At 36.3% G+C, this 15,977-nt stretch overlaps 2 protein-coding genes across 5 annotated transcripts in view; one reads left to right on the top strand and one right to left on the bottom strand.

Annotated features, from left to right (window-relative positions):
- CERKL (CERK like autophagy regulator) overlaps positions 1 to 15,704 on the top strand; it is a 160,359-nt gene extending 144,655 nt beyond the window's left edge. For 2 of the 3 annotated variants that reach the window (XR_011377582.1, XR_011377583.1), the window contains one exon: positions 1,762 to 1,900. Coding sequence is in view for 1 of the 3 variants with exons in the window: in XM_070045943.1 (XP_069902044.1) it covers positions 1,762 to 1,940; positions 2,778 to 2,859 (261 nt within the window). In the remaining 2 variants the exon portion in view is untranslated. Of the gene's footprint in view, positions 1 to 1,761; positions 1,941 to 2,777 lie in introns of those variants that run through there. The other variant, XM_070045943.1, reaches the window with a different exon arrangement.
- Positions 1,519 to 15,977, bottom strand: part of ITGA4 (integrin subunit alpha 4) — an 86,368-nt gene continuing 71,909 nt past the window's right edge. For both annotated transcript variants that reach the window (XM_030850512.2, XM_060302181.1), the window contains 9 exons: positions 15,214 to 15,293; positions 14,723 to 14,812; positions 12,912 to 13,002; positions 10,360 to 10,467; positions 9,426 to 9,551; positions 8,544 to 8,663; positions 6,518 to 6,616; positions 6,026 to 6,145; positions 1,519 to 5,549 (listed from right to left, as the gene is read on the bottom strand). In XM_030850512.2, coding sequence (XP_030706372.1) covers positions 5,448 to 5,549; positions 6,026 to 6,145; positions 6,518 to 6,616; positions 8,544 to 8,663; positions 9,426 to 9,551; positions 10,360 to 10,467; positions 12,912 to 13,002; positions 14,723 to 14,812; positions 15,214 to 15,293 — 936 coding nt within the window. In that variant the 3' untranslated portion in view covers positions 1,519 to 5,447. The remainder of the gene's footprint in view (positions 5,550 to 6,025; positions 6,146 to 6,517; positions 6,617 to 8,543; positions 8,664 to 9,425; positions 9,552 to 10,359; positions 10,468 to 12,911; positions 13,003 to 14,722; positions 14,813 to 15,213; positions 15,294 to 15,977) is intronic.

Below are 15,977 nucleotides of genomic sequence, written 5' to 3' on the forward strand. Positions count from 1 at the left end.
TTTCCATGTCTTGGCTACTATAGATAGTGCTGTTTTGAACACTGGGTGCATGTATCTTTTCGAATTAAGGTTTTGTCTGGGTATATGCCCAGGAATGGGATTGCTGGAACATATGGCAACTCTATTTTTAGTTTTTTGAGGAACCTTCATACTGTTTTCCATAGTGGCTGCACCAATTTACATTCCCACCAACGGTGTAGGAGGGCTCCCTTTTCTCCACACCCTCTCCAGCATTTGTTATTTGTAGACTTTTTAATGAGGGCCATTCTGACCAGTGTGAGGTGGCACCTCATTGTAGTTTTGATTTGCATTTCTCTGATGATTAGGAATGATGAGCATCTTTTCATGTGCCGATGGGCCATCTGTATGTCTTCTCTGGAGAAGTGTCTATTTAGATATTCTGCCCACTTTTCGATTTTTTTATTGTTGTTATTAAATTGTATGAGCTCTTTGTATATTTTTGAAATTAAGCCCTTGTCAGTCATATCATTTGGAAATATTTTCTTCCATTCCTTAGGTTGTCTTTTAATTTTGATTATGGTTTCCTTTGCTGTGCAAAAGCTTATAAGTGTGAATAGGTCCCATTTGTTTAATTTTGATTTTATTTCTATTGCCTTGGGAGACTGATCTAAGAAAACATTGGTATGATTTATGTCAGAGAATGTTTTGCCTGTATTCTCTTCTAGGGGTTTTATGGTGTCATGTCTTATATGTAAGTCTTTAAGCCATTTTGAGTTCGTTTTTGTCTATGATGTGAGGGAATGTTCTAACTTCATTGATTTTCATGTGGCTGTCCAATTTTCCCAACACCACTTGCTGAAAAGACTGTCTTTTCCCCATTGTATATTCTTCCCTCCTTTGTCAAAGATTAAATTGTCCACAGGTGTGTGGGCTTATTTCTGGGCTCTCTATTCTGTTCCATTGATCTATGTGTCTGTTTTTGTGCCGGTACCACACTGTTTTGATTAGTAGTAGTATTTGTAGTAGCTTTGTAGTATTGTCTGAAGTCTGGGAGGGTTATGCCTCCTGCTTTGTTCTTTTTCCTCAGGGTTGCTTTGGCAATTCTGGGTCTTTTATGGTTCCATATGAATTTTAGGATTATTTGTTCTATTTCTGTGAAGAATGTCATGGGTAGTTTGATAAGGATCACATTAAATCTGTAGGTTGCTTTGGGTAGCATGACCAAGAAAGACTGAAATATGAAGCTGACTTTGTACCATGCTAGAGTGGTCAGTAAGCAACCATAATTATCATGCCACTTGTGTCCATCTTTAAAGTGAGGATGAGACAGGCAAATACCTGTCAAAATCACATGGGATGGACTTTCTCTTTTTACCTTCATAAGTTTAGTTCTTCGTAATTAAATTCCAAATGTGAAACTTATTCTAGAGTTTGCTCTACATCAGTTAAACTAGTTGACAATAATCAAGTCAGTGGATTATATAAATCCTCTATAACAACAGACCAATATTAAAGATTTAGTTTTTATTGGAAATTATTGTATACAATTTCATGGACATATACTATTTGTCATAAAACAAGTTTGCCAGCTGCTAGATCTAAATGAGCTAGGAAAGCAGAAAAGGGGCTCCTTCTTCCAAAGAAATTGGAACTAATTAGGGTTTCAAAGCTATGAAAACATCAGCATGCACACTGATATTTACTTGCAAATGAGAGCACAGTGAACTTTCCTAGTTTGCATTACAGTTAGGGATAAAGCAAGTACCAAGATTATTTGCATTTATTTTTTGTTTTTTTTAGTTTAATTTTCCATTTGTTGAGACTTACACTGTTGAAGAAGTAAAAGTTCACCCAAGGAGTAACAGCAGTGGACACAATCCAGAGGAAGAAGACGTACCACATGAAACTGCTACAGGAAGCAGTTTCCCTTGGAATGTAGATGGTGATTTAATGGAAGTTGCATCAGAGGTCCATGTTAGGTAAGTCTAATTATTTCACCATCTTGTACTATCAGTTTTGTGTCTGATAGACATATAAATGGAAGTTGCTGCCTTATAACTATCAAAACAGGCAGTTGGGCTAATATTGTTTTAAATTCGTAAGTCAGGGAAGCATAAAAAGACACATGTACAATTTTAATAAATAAAGAAGTGTAACTGTATTTATTCACTAATTGTTATGTAGAACCAAAGCATTTTCTTTGGTTATGAGTCTCTACGTTGGCATTCTGAATTACCATTCTTCACAAACTATACAGATAATGTACGTCTACAATTTCCATTTTGAATTTTAAAAAATGGATTAAGATCTCAAACCTTGTGATGCCATCTGAATAGCAGATGGTTACAATTTAATCCCCCAGTCGTTTAAAATTTCCTTTTACCCACAACAAATACTGTAACACTTTGTGTTCAGCAGTTTGCTTTTATCGTCTTTCCAAAGCATACTTTACGTAAGAACAATTTTACATATTAACAAGAGCAATGGGTTACAAACAGGCTTGGGAACATGCAAACTTATTGTTGATAAGCATTATGACTCCGTGGGTAGAAGAAGTGTGCAGGGCTCCCTGAGTAGCCTGCTAGGTGTGAGCTTTCTACATGCGTGGGTGACTGGGCTTTACAGGAATTACTGCTGCTGATTTATTAGGCCCTGCATTTTTTCCTAGATGGCAGCTCTGCCATGAATGTATGCTCGTTGGCTAGCATTAGATTTCTATTTGGTATTGTGCACCACATTCGATAGGGGTTATGTGTGAAAAATAACAGAATGATAGGTTGATGAAATAATCATACATATTCTTATATTCTTTACAGAGTACACCCAAGACTTATCAATCTTTATGGAAAAAGCATGGAAGAAACGAATGATTCCAAAGTAACATGTAGTTGTTTATAAGAGGAATGTGAAAATTAGAATTTTAATATGAAGGGATACTGTCATGTTTTAAACAGATATTTTAGTAAGGAAAAAACTATTTTTAAAAGAAATTAAAATTGCTATTTTTGATGTTACTAAAAATTAGCTTCTAGGCTTTAAGACATGAAATATATACAAAACGATTTAAATTCTGGTTTTTGGAAAGTATTTATTGGAATGGAAAGTAAATCTTTCATATACTTGAAATTTAAACATGATATATCAATATTTAACCTAGATTAATTCCAAAATGAACTAATTTGGATTCCTGGATTTGAGTCCATCAATTCTGATGTTAAATTTCCTATAGCCTGATGCCAACAGACCACAGAGTTCATGTAAGAAAGACTGTCCTGATTTCTTGATGAGGTACGTAATCCAGCGGTATTAAATTACACAGCTAGGAAATGATACAACCAGAAATAGTACTATTTTTTCAAAAGCTCTCTAATACCTAGACTACTTGCCAAAAAGAAAAAAGATGGATTTTTTAAAAAGTTATAGTACCACTTTGGTGAATAGTCTCTGAAAGTTGAAAACTCAAAGTGGTAGGGTTTTGAAATCCATAATACACATAAACTATTCAAACTATCTAACTGGTTAGAATCCTACCTGAAATGGTGTCATTTCTAGTAGGAAGGAACAAAATTTAAATTTCCTCAGGGATCATCCTTGAGGAAGCAATTCTAAATTTGGATTTGATTTTCCACCAATGAGCCTAGACATTTTCTTGAAAGAACTACTTGTTTTTTAATCATAAAAAAAATAGTATCTTTTGTTCAAAGGGTTCTTTAAAATTGAATTAATTTCTATTGGTACACCCCCGAATGCAGGAGCTTTCGTGCTCATTGGGTCCCGCTGCTCAAATGCCTTCACAAGTTTCTGTGCATTTTTCATTCTCCAGCCACCAATTTGTGAACAGATAACTTACAGGAATTAAGTGGTCTGAGGAAGACAGCTGTTGGCAGGGACCTCTATGAAGTAATCCTCTTCCATAGTGGTAAAGACTGCCCTCTAACCTATCACTTCCCGTAACAGATTTCGAAAATTTGGCCACAACCTTCATATCAAGACAGATGTAGGGACAAATCAGAGGAAATTATATTCTGGTGTTTACCAGCATTTAGTTCATATGCATGAATAAATATTACAAAAAGTGATTGTATTTGCAAGTGAAGAGGTATTTTAGACTCAGAAAAACTACTTCATTATAAAAAGTCTAAGATAACACCAACAAAAAACTTAAAATACTTCAGTCATCACTAAAACATGGAAATTTTGATGTCACATTTTTACCTGATACAAGCTAAATCTATATTTTTCAATTTTACAGTTAAATTTGCTTCTCTATTTATTTCCCTGAAGAAGAGAACGCTCTTATAGTACTGGTGAAAACACATTTCATACTTACATTTGAGGAGAAAGGAGTAACATCCAAACAAGAATTTGTTTATTTGCTGAATTTGATAGTCAACATTTTAAACAGTATCTAATTTGTATGAAATACTGGTCCCCAATATGTTCTTTGCAGAGCTTTGATTTTTAAAAATTAGTGAGGTACAGTTTTCATAGTTTACATATATCAGCTAAAGTGCAACATTCGATCTGTTTTAGAATATAAATTAGAATTCTAAGTACTGTTGTTTTTATAACCAAAAAATTTGATTAAAGATGGATTTTTACAATTTACTCTTCAGTACCTTTCCCTTGATAAAATTGTGTTATAGAAGGACTTACTGGATTTATACCTATATAAACATATTTTCTCTTAAAAACTTATGTATATATATATGTACAGAAAGAAAAAAATCCATAGCTGTATAAACAATAATTAGCCAGAAATTATCCCATTAAGCTCAAACCAGTGTATAACTTCAGTCTGAAGTTTGCTCATCAGGCCATAGTATTCATAGACTGCTGAATAGATGGTTGTTGATCAAAGGTTATAGGAAATATATTACAAATCAATGTCTTTAAAGATAAAATATGCTTTAAAATGATAATGTTCCTCTTCTATTCATTAGAAAATTTGAGAACAGCCTTTCAAAAATTCTGCTAAATATTTCTAGAGAACATATTCCAAACAAGTCTCAAAGATCTATTAGAAATGAGTCCTTACCTATTTGGTGGAATTAATTTTACCAAAGCCAGCACATATGGTAAATAGTATTTCTTTTAAAGGAATGATACCTCAAAGTCCAAGTTTTCTCCAGTCGAGTTGTTTACTTCAACATAATTTTAATTCAGATGCACTCATTTCAAGGTATTGTCCAGGGATTACTTATCTTGGATAAGCTGATGCTTTAGTGTTTTTCTATCCATTTAAGAGCTGAAAGATTATCTTTTTGGATATATTAAAATATTACTTTTGGAGTTATTTTCTCTTAGAATAATCACTGCTTGGATTTTTCATCTGCATTAAGACATAACATGTCACAAGGTCATGACTAAAAGAAGTACACAGAAGAAGTCTGAGGCAAAATTCACGGTTTCTTGTAAACAATGTCTAAATTTGTTTTAGTATACTGTAACCTGAGTCTGTTATTCTCTCAATTTGAAAGAAGTCTTCAATCATCATCTTTACTGCTTTTACTGTTAATGTAACTCCAACTGTCTCTTCTGTTTTCTTGTTGTAGGATAGACTTGTACTGTCTTTTGAAGAAGCCAGCCTGAAAATAGCATTAGTCATGAACATTAGCTATTTGATATGAGTATAATAAGAGTCAATGTCAATTGTAGTCAGTAAAAATTAGTTTGGGAAATAATTAGTTTGGGAAATACTGGGTTAAAGAGCATTGTTTTGTTGTTACTGCAGGATTTCTCAGTGATGCACGCACTCTCCAAAATTGAAATTCAACATATAACGTGCAGTGTTTGCCCAATGCTTAGTTAGAAAGAACATCTTTCAAAACGTTTGTTATAGTTTGAACATTTGTTGAAGATAAGTTATCTTTTAAGAAGGCATATTTTTCTAGAAAGACTGTGGTACTAAAGTTAAGAGAAATATGCAATCAATCAGTATAAGAATTAACATTAAAAATACTGAAATGCTGAAATCTAGTAACGTGGGAGTCACAAGTTGGCTTTGAGGAGATCAAGAATGGCATTTTGAGTGGTTTAACAATGGTAATTATTAAAGGCTTACCTTCCACATAACATATGAAATCAATAAAAGTAAAATAAGTCCAAGTAGCAAGCTACTTAAAATAATAGCTATAGTGAAATGGCGTTTGGGTCTTTGATGATGTAGTCCTTCGAGTAGCACCTACATAAATTAACCAAAATAAAGAAACACCACTTTAAAACCTTGCCTCTATTTCGTTTGAAGCCCCTCCACGATCCCCAATAGTATTCAGAATAACCCATCCCATTCTCTTGCTGGTCTAACACAAACCATAGGAAACATTGGTAATTGTTTGTTTAGCAGAAACAGGGTGTGTAATGGGCCATATCTGTGGTTCTTCCTCCAATCCATCCTACCAAAATCACCTCCTGAAAGAGCTATGTCATGCCTTCCTGGCAGTTGTAGAAAATACCAATCCCCTGTAAAGTATATTAGGCTTGCCATGATTTTCCTGACCAAACACTAGCAATATTTTTTCCCACAATGTTTTGGTTAAAAAGGTAATAATCTTACATGTGCAACATTCTCATCCTTGTTTAGTTCAATAACTTTTGGATTTGGCTCTGGAAAAGCTGTTGCTCTTATTTCAAACTTCAGGGCTCTAGTCTCATCCTGTTTAATAAATAAAAAAAAAAGATCACTGTAGCCTGATACATCGTTTTGTTTCATGAAAACACAGAGCAGGTAAGAATCATGAGAAACTACTTCTATTCTAAAGGTTTTCACAAGTTAGCTTCTCCGGTTTCACCATTTGTAGTTAATTGCAATGCAATGCTTCCTTTGGTTCCAAAGGCATGTCCTTGGTATTAATTTATATGGCATCATTTTGTTGAAATCCTTTTATTAAACATGGCTGCTTTGCAGAGAACTTGATTTAAATGCTTATAATAGTTAATATTTAAATACTATTTGATAATTACCAGTGTATAAATACTATTTGATAATTACCAGTGTATTTTTACCTTAGCTATTGAATTTTTATTCCCAAAGAAGACTTTCTTTGTCTGATAAACATTTCCTCAAATTAATTTTATTTGGGCTTGTTTTTCTTAATAGTGTTGTCATCTTTCTGCTCTGATCAAATACAGATTAGTGTACCAAATATCGTAATGAAAAAATCCGGTACAAATATTTATAACATTCAAAAATAAAATCAGTGGCTGACCTCAGAGCTTTACTGTCTAACAGAGGGCTTTATCACCCAGAATCCAGAGCTTGGGCATCTGTGGACAGGCTCCATAGACTCTAAGGATCTTTGAAGTTGTATTCAAAATTGAGATTTTTTTTATTTTTCATATGTGCGTTCATTAGGGTAGATGAGGATATATTCTTTTGTCAAATTCTTAAAGAGGACACTATGACCAACAAAAGTTAAAACTACTGTGTAAAGGTTATTTAACATTTTGGAGAGAACATGTCGAATTTTAGGGCTAAAAATATATACTTTATCTGGAGCAGTTTTTTTCAACAGGGATGATTCTGTACCCTCGAGGAGAGTCAGCTATGTCTGGAGACATTTCTGGCTGGCAGGACTTGGGAGGGAGTGTACTGCCATTTAGTGGGGAGAAGCCAGCTATGCTGTTAAATATCCTACAATGCACAGGACAGCCCCTGACAACAAAGAAGCATTTGGTCCAAAATGCTACTAGTGCCCACTGTTGAGAAACCTGGACCTCAAAAAGAGTGTGAAGGCAGGCTGCAAAAGTTTAAATAACTTGTAACTAAAACAGACAGCTCTTATTTCCCTGTCTGGTGCGTGTTCCTCTTGACCACCTTGCGGTAATTTCAACTACTCCTCTTAACAAAACATAATAGCTCTCATTTCCTTTGGCTTATTATGTGCTGTGCAATAAGTGCTTTATGAAAATCATCTAATCTGCAGCAACCCTGAAAAAGAGATATTACCCATATTAATCTGATAAGGAAACTGAAGAACAGAACTCCAGATAAAACCAATGATCTCAAAGTACTTCTCATAAATATGCATACTGCTTCTTAGGAAGAAGTCCAACATGTATTTAGTTAATTTTTAATTCAACCTGTCAAAGTTCACCTTCTTAAAAGTGTGTTTGTATTTTACTGTTGTTGATAAATTTTGATGTTTTAGTTTGATTTTCTGGAAGTCTTAATTTTTAGCAAATATATATTAATAAATGTATACGATATACAATAGTAGGTTTTTAAGCATAAAGTAATTTGGAAAGAATTTTAAGGATAGATGAAATGTTAAAGCAGCTAACTTCTCTAATTTGATCAAGGTTCATAAATAGCTGGACATGCTTTCTAAAATCTCTTAATTATAGTCTATTTACAGTCTTAGTAATCTGTTTAATTACTAAAGCCATGTCATTTAGACAATGTATTTTGTAGTGATAAATGGAAACAGTTCTGGAGTTTCACTCCAGATTTTACATTCATTCATACCGTCTTAATTTGTTGAATGCCTCCTTACGTGACATCCTACCTGTATAAGATGGTCGCGTTTGTAGATTCTATATGAAGTCTTCTCCACAAAGTTGTCACTGTATCATAGACTTACCATTTCTAAAATGGATGGCCGACCCTCCAACTGAATGTGAACACTGGCTTCTTTTCCACTGTCCATTTTCCCAAAATTGCATGAGAAAGTTAAACAATGTGGATCAGCTCTCATGCAGTACTTGAAAAGAATACAAAAGAGCGATGTTAAAATTTCAACATTTTAAAAAAAGATGGCTAAAACATTTAGATGGCTGAATATTTAGATGGCTAAATATTTAGATGGCTAAATATACGTGGAGTTCAAGATCTGCTCCCCTTAGTGGCATTTTGCAGAAATTTATCTTGATATAAACATGGAATTAAAGATATGCTTTCATTAGTGGCACTTAAAAAATTATCTTGTTTTAAACAAAACACAAATGTTTAGTAAGTTAACAAAAACAAAGTATTCGAACTAGATCACATGTTTTCATTATTCTTATGAACTTAATCTTCTGGGATAGAAAAAGTAAGACACCTAATCAGAGTCTTGCTACGTTACATGTTCTATGTTCATTGTAAAACTTGGATCATTTTAAGGCCTTTCTTGGGTTTTTTCCCCCATACATTCACTAAAATGAAAATACTGAAAATTAATTTCATGCCACAAAGGCCGTTCAGCTGAGAACAGCATCTTGACCCGCAAAGGGTCTGACACAACGTCTGGTTGGCATAAATTGGGCACTTGTTGCATAAATAATGAAAGTATGTTGTATATATTTAACCCTGGGTGTCTCTCAACTCTCCAATCATGGCTGTTCCTCACACACAAGAACATTACCTGAACTGGCTTCTCTCCTATACTCAACTGACAGTTCAAAACCCCTTGGTTCATGGGTTTAAGTGTTTCAGTTCTGTAGGTTGGAAAGCAAAAACTACAACCTGAAAAATTGAAACTTACCAGTAGCCTCTTATCAGTCTTTGATAAAAATTTGAATATATCTTTCAGGGTCTCCATTGTGCCTTTTTTCTGCTCTAATGCACACTTTCTTTGGTAATTCTTAAAATGGCATTCTCCAACAGTAGTCTACAAAGAAAGAAAGAAAAATCTTATCCAATATTGGAAAGAACAACAGCTACATGGCTTTAAAACTTACCTTTTAAAGCTTACCTTTCCTGAAATATATCAAGTACTTATAAAATTGTGTGAAAATATTTTTTGATGTGGGAGAGATTAAATCTCTGTAGCAAAAAACGCAACAAAAACCCAGAAAAATTTTAAAGGGTTGGATATAGGTCCCAAACTGATCAAATGGCCTTAACTTTACAGAAATTAGGGCAATATGAAAAATGGACATTTGAACATTAGCATTATATTGAACATTTCTTTGGCTTTAGACATACAACAAAGTGTTCTAAAAGCATGCCCTACCATCTAAATCTGGGATTCAAGTAAGATTTTTAAGGACTATATATCAGATCTACTGAGTAGGTTTCTTTGTCGATTGTCTCAAAACTGGGAACGTAAAAACAATTCTGATAGAATCATCAACACAAAAATATTGATTCTTAAGTAGTTATTTGAGTATTAATAAAAGGCTGAAGTATTGCTTTTTCAACAGTGGTCTCAAGCTTTATGGAGAATTCCACCAATTAAATTACTTCCACAGGTCCCTATCACAAAGAAAATCTACCAAAGATGGTACAGCATAGTTCTTTTATCGTGTTGAGTCACATGTAGAGGTTCCACCGTAATCCTGCCATTCTAATGCGATATTCAGAGTGTGCACGGTAAATGTATGGTGCGTTCGTAGTTTAGACTAAGTGTGACTGAAGTAGCAGAAATCTCCATTTTAGCAATATTACTTAGAATAAAGGAAGGAACACATTTTTACCTGGACATCCAAAATGTTGAACAGTTTATCAGTTTGGGGAATAAAAGAATTTGGTATCGTTATTTCCACACTAATATTTGGAGCCATGCTTTGGCCAGTGTTGATAACCTGATAAGGAGAAAGAAAACTTAAACACTCAAAAAATACTTTTTATAGAAGTACAGATACCAATGAACTTTTCAGGTGAACCCATATATTTCACATAACATTTATAATGGTGGGGGTTTGGAGTTGGCAGCTGCACGGCAAAAGGAGACAGAATATCCAGTCAGAACTTTAAAACGTTTGTTAATAATATAACTAGTCATTATTCCTAGATCTCTCCTTTTGGTGCCGATTAGACCAAACTGTCTACACTGATGGTCTACCGCAGAAGTAGTCTGAGGAAAAAGACATCAATAATATACAGTTGACCCCTGAACCACTCAGGGGGATTAGGGTCACTGACCTCAGCACAGTTGAAACTCCTAATATAATGTATACTCAGCCCTGCCTACATGGTTTCTCTGTTTGCACAGATTCAACCAACCGTGGATTGTGTAGTACTACAGTATTTACTATTGAAAAAAAATCCACATGTAAGTGGACCCGTGCAGTTTAAACCTGTGTTGTTCAAGGGCCAACTGTACCTGGGTATGGCACATTATAGATCTAAAAACCATGATCGGTTGTCCTTATAACTATCCCATGAGGTGGGCTGACATTTTATTATTTGCCATCTCAGGAAAATGCTGAGGTGTTAACGTTGTAACCAAGAGGAAAGTTAAAAAGTGACAAGAAGCGGGACCAAAACCCAGGTATTCTAATTCTAAATTCTATGTGGGTTTCACAAAGTCACTCTGTGCTGAGAGGATAATCAGCAGCAGTAAGTGAATAAAAATATTTTAAATTCAGGAAAATTATAATGCTGATGCACTCATAAAATCAGAAGAGGGTAGGTTATTGGGTTTTAGAAAAAAACCAGTTTTTTAATAATGCATAAGGGGAAGATACTTCATTACTGTTGATAAATCTGGGGTTTGCAGAACGCTGAAGAAGGAAATTGGGCCAAAATATGGCCTCCTGAGAACTATAAAACCAACACAGTAAGTCAGAAAAAAGATGTGCTACAATATCTAAATGAAATAGCATGACTCAAAGACCTGCAATAATCTTCTGAACGCACACGATGTAAATAGAGAGAGAGTATCCCTGGGCTTTGGGACAGGTGGTAACTGCCAGGCCTTGGAAGCACAAGGGCAGTTGCAAAAGGCAATGTCAGCAATGGGGACCCAGCACTGCCCAGACCTTTAGACAAGGTCTTCCTGACGCCCGCAAATAACCAAGCTCACTTACAATATTCTTTATGCATGTTCGCCTAATAACATTTAGACCTCCAAGAACATCTTCATACTTGGACAAGGCACCAAGCCTACAGACTGAAAGAATCTCCATGCCCAGTCACTCCATTGTAATTTAACTAGACAATACTTGTGAACTATTATTTGCAACGTAATAAATAGGCCTTCTAGAGTCCAACTCAGTTTCTGTTTATCAGAGTACAAACCCCCACTGGACTGTGACAGGAGCATTTTGGGGGACTTCAAAGTAGAGGGCGACATTTTTCCAACACTAGGGTATACTAGTGTAACAACAACTTGAGTATTGACTCAAAAGAATTTTGAGGTCATTCTTCTTCCACAGATTGGGGCAGTGGCCCAGGGGTTTGCATTTTGGATGAGCACCTCAAGTGATTCTGATACACATGTTGAAAAGCATTGCCTTACAAAATATGATAATGTACCTAATGCAGATTCACTCACAGTCTGTCGATTGTTATATAGCTCTTGAGAATGTGTGAGCAGTGCTTTAGGTTCAAAAAATGTGGACATTATCTCCAATTATTTGCTCATTATCAACACCCATGCTGTAACAAAAATTTCAGTTTGACGGTAAAAAGTGTTTAATGAAATTTTAGCTCTCTATTAGTATGTTAATACTTCTGGATGATGATGATACTCTTTCCTTTTTAAAAAGATTATTTAGTAAATGATGGATCACTTGTCATGGGTCATATACCAATGGCTTGAAAGGCTGACCAAGCAGACCTTAAACGGAGATGCGGAGGTAAAAGCTTCCTTTACTTGGTAAGGTTAGGACTTGTATGAAGCTTGGACCACGAAGAGGTTTCACTGATTTGCACCCAAAGATGCCTTTTCTTGACCTATTCTGATTTCTGCATGCATCTTTAGCAGATTCAGTTCCTCCCATAACTTTGCCTATTTCAGGCATTACCTCTGTTCCCAGGAGGCACTTACTGTAAGGAGAGGTAGTATAAGGAGAGGTAGTATAAGGAGAGTGGGCTCAATAACAGGGACAAGATGAATGGGAGAGAAGGCGCAGGGGCCCACCAGGCAAGGGCATGAGCCCTGCTGCAGCTCCCTTCTCGCCCTCAGCCAGCTGAGGTGGCCCAAAGCTGAGGGATGCCACACAGATATGATGTCCTCTGGAGCAATGCATCAGTAACATTCTTTCAGTTTGCTACAAATATCAGCACAATCAACTTTTCTTACGTGGAAAGTGAAGTTCATTTTCTCTGCCATACACATTTCAGGCTCACTTTCCTCCTTTGGGCCATACACAAACGACGTTGGGTTTACAAACCTGCCAGAAATGAATTCAGATTTAATTTAACTGTCTTATTTGATGAGGTATTAGAAACAGTCTTTCTCTCTAGTCTAAATATAGCATATCTCTTAAATATCCCTTAAATATGCCATCATTCAGACGACAGGTGCCTCTAAGTACCATGGAATACTTTTGGTTTCTTGTAAAGCTAAGAATTTTAGGGAAAATGTAATGAAATTAGAAAGCCACGTGCTCTGACTGGGGTGATCATTTCTCTTCCCGCCAATATCCTTTGCCTTCCCAATACTGCCTGGCTCACTCTAGTGACCATTCCTTCTCTCTCAGCCCTCAAATGCTTCACGCAAACTTGACGAATATGAGATAAATTCTTAGCTTTTCCCTAGGGCTCCAGTATCCTCCTGTATTTCAATCTAGCTGACAGATGTTTGAGTGATTTCTTATCACGCCCAGTTCCTGCTGGCTGTTTGTAATGGACCCCAAGTCTGGGGAACAATTCAAACATCAAGCAGTAGGGCAAATTTTTGTTAGGGTACAAGGTTGTCATTCCTTTACCTGAGATGAGACACACGCACGGTCAGTAATGAACTTTAAGACGTATTTTTCTAGGAAAATCCCGACTCCCCAAGTTGCTAATATTTGGCAGCTAATATGAGGTAATATGTTAGAGACTCTTTTACAAAGGAAAGAAATGAGAAATATTCCAATGTTGTAGATTTAGGCAGCTTGACAGTTGCAGAGCATCCCTTGCTCAAAATGAGATGTGGATGACGGAAAAGCAGGAGGACATACTTATAACAGAACCAAGGAGGCGAGGCGAGGTAAGCATTCGAACCCAGGCAACGTGCAACTGACTTCTCTTTACTCCCCACTACTCGCCCTTGAATGGATTCCTCTTTCCTCCGCTGGTTTTCTCTCACAAACTGGAGAATCAGTTCCATCAGTTTCGGACACTATTTTTATATAACTATATGCCACCTTTATGGGTGGTTAAAAATGACTAGGGATGCTTTATAGTTAGGGCAACTAGAAGAGCTCATCTATTTGTCCTGTGTCTCATATTGTCTATTGCTTTAAAAATGTGGTTTTAAACAAAGATTAGTAGGTTCAATAATTTCCAGTAAAATCATGAAAGGTTTTCATGATACTCCTTTAATTCCTTCTCTTCACATCTCCTTCCTGAGTCATAGGAGGGTCCATTCAAACAATTACTAAAATTGTGAGGAATCAGTGACTGCTGGGCTGTGGCTATGGAACTCTGTAATTCACGGATATAAAGAGGGGACAAGGGAGCCGGCTCTCTTGTATCTCAATTCATCTGCCACGCAGGTAGATGCGGGGTCTGCACAAGGGCGATTTGGCCAACCTTCCACTTCTCTGAACTTCACACTTGCCCTGGCCACTGAGCATGATACAAAGTGCACGCTGGCACTCTGGGGCCCTGGCCTGCACGGCGTACCGCTGAATGGTTGGACGTGGCCTCCTATTGGGCTTTTCCAGTAAGAAATCTCCTCCATTGGGGCATTAGTTTGAGGTGGTCTCAGTGATGACTACAGAGTGGGTTAAAATAACGAACACCTAAGCAATGGGCTGCAACACCGAGGTAATTGTTAAGAGACAGAAACAGCACATGACCTTTTCTTAAAAAACTTTAAATAGGCTTTTGACCAGTAGTTTAAGAAGCAACAGAATTCAAAATCAGCTCAGAATTTTACAGGAGTCCTCCATATCTACTCACCCATGAACAGTTAGCATGACTTCATACTTGAGAGGTACTGTTAAAGTCACTTTGTTACGCTTCACGTTGCCTGTTTCTCCTTCATTTTCACTACAGAAGCAAATAGAATACACCGTCTTAGAATCCAGTCAGCACGAAACTTCTCTTCAGAGGGAACTAGTTACGCCCCATGTATACCTAATGTACTTGGAGGTTGGTTTAAAAAATGCTTTTTGAGGAGCGGGGATAAAAGTAGACGCAGTAGTAAGAAATATTTATGTCAGAGTTGGCAGAAATTTGCTCTCATTATTTATGCTGTTATTTGCTTCTATGCTATAAAACCCTGTGTTAGAAGGGTTTTTTGTTTGTTTAACAGATCACATAAGGAAGTTTTCTCCTGCAGACAATGGAACACAGCTCCATGGTTCCCCTAAGGTCACCCCCCTTTTCTCCCCCCAAAAGTCAGGGGTTCATTTCCTTTAACACAATTGTTTTTTCATAATGAAATATACCAGGCGGCATGCACTGTGATGTTGAGATCCTCTTCTGCTCTGCTGAGTGAGCTGGCATCCAGAAGAAAGCTAATATCTGTCTGAAAAACATAGGGAACGCTCATTTTAAAAATAATCTAGGCACAAATATACAATGGAATATTACTCAGCCATAAAAAGAAACGAAATTGAGCTATTTGTAATGAGGTGGATGGACCTAGAGTCTGTCATACAGAGTGAAGTAAGTCAGAAAGAGAAAGACAAATACCGTATGCTAACACATATATATGGAATTTAAGAAAAAAAATGTCATGAAGATCCTTGGGGTAAGACAGGAATAAAGACACAGACCTACTAAAGAATGGACTTGAGGATATGGGGAGTGGGAACGGTAAGCTGTGACAAAGCAAGAGAGAGGCATGGACATATATACACTACGAAACGTAAGGTAGATAGCTAGTGGGAAGCAGCCGCATAGCACAGGGAGATTAGCTCGGTGCTTTGTGACTGCCTGGAGGGGCGGGATAGGGAGGGTGGGAGGGAGGGAAGGAGACGCAAGAGGGAAGAGATATGAGAACATATGTATATGTATAACTGATTCACTTTGTTATGAAGCAGAAACTAACACACCATTGTAAAGCAATTATACTCCAATAAAGATGTAAAAAAAAATAAAAAAATAAAAATAATCTAAAGTTTGTTTTTACAATCTGAATTTTAGTTTTTCTTATTATTTATGTTCTGTGAAATACAGATACGAAATGATGTCCTACAAGCATAGGCTA

This window comes from Globicephala melas, chromosome 7, assembly GCF_963455315.2.
Source record: "Globicephala melas chromosome 7, mGloMel1.2, whole genome shotgun sequence".
NCBI classification, from domain to species: domain Eukaryota; kingdom Metazoa; phylum Chordata; class Mammalia; order Artiodactyla; family Delphinidae; genus Globicephala; species Globicephala melas.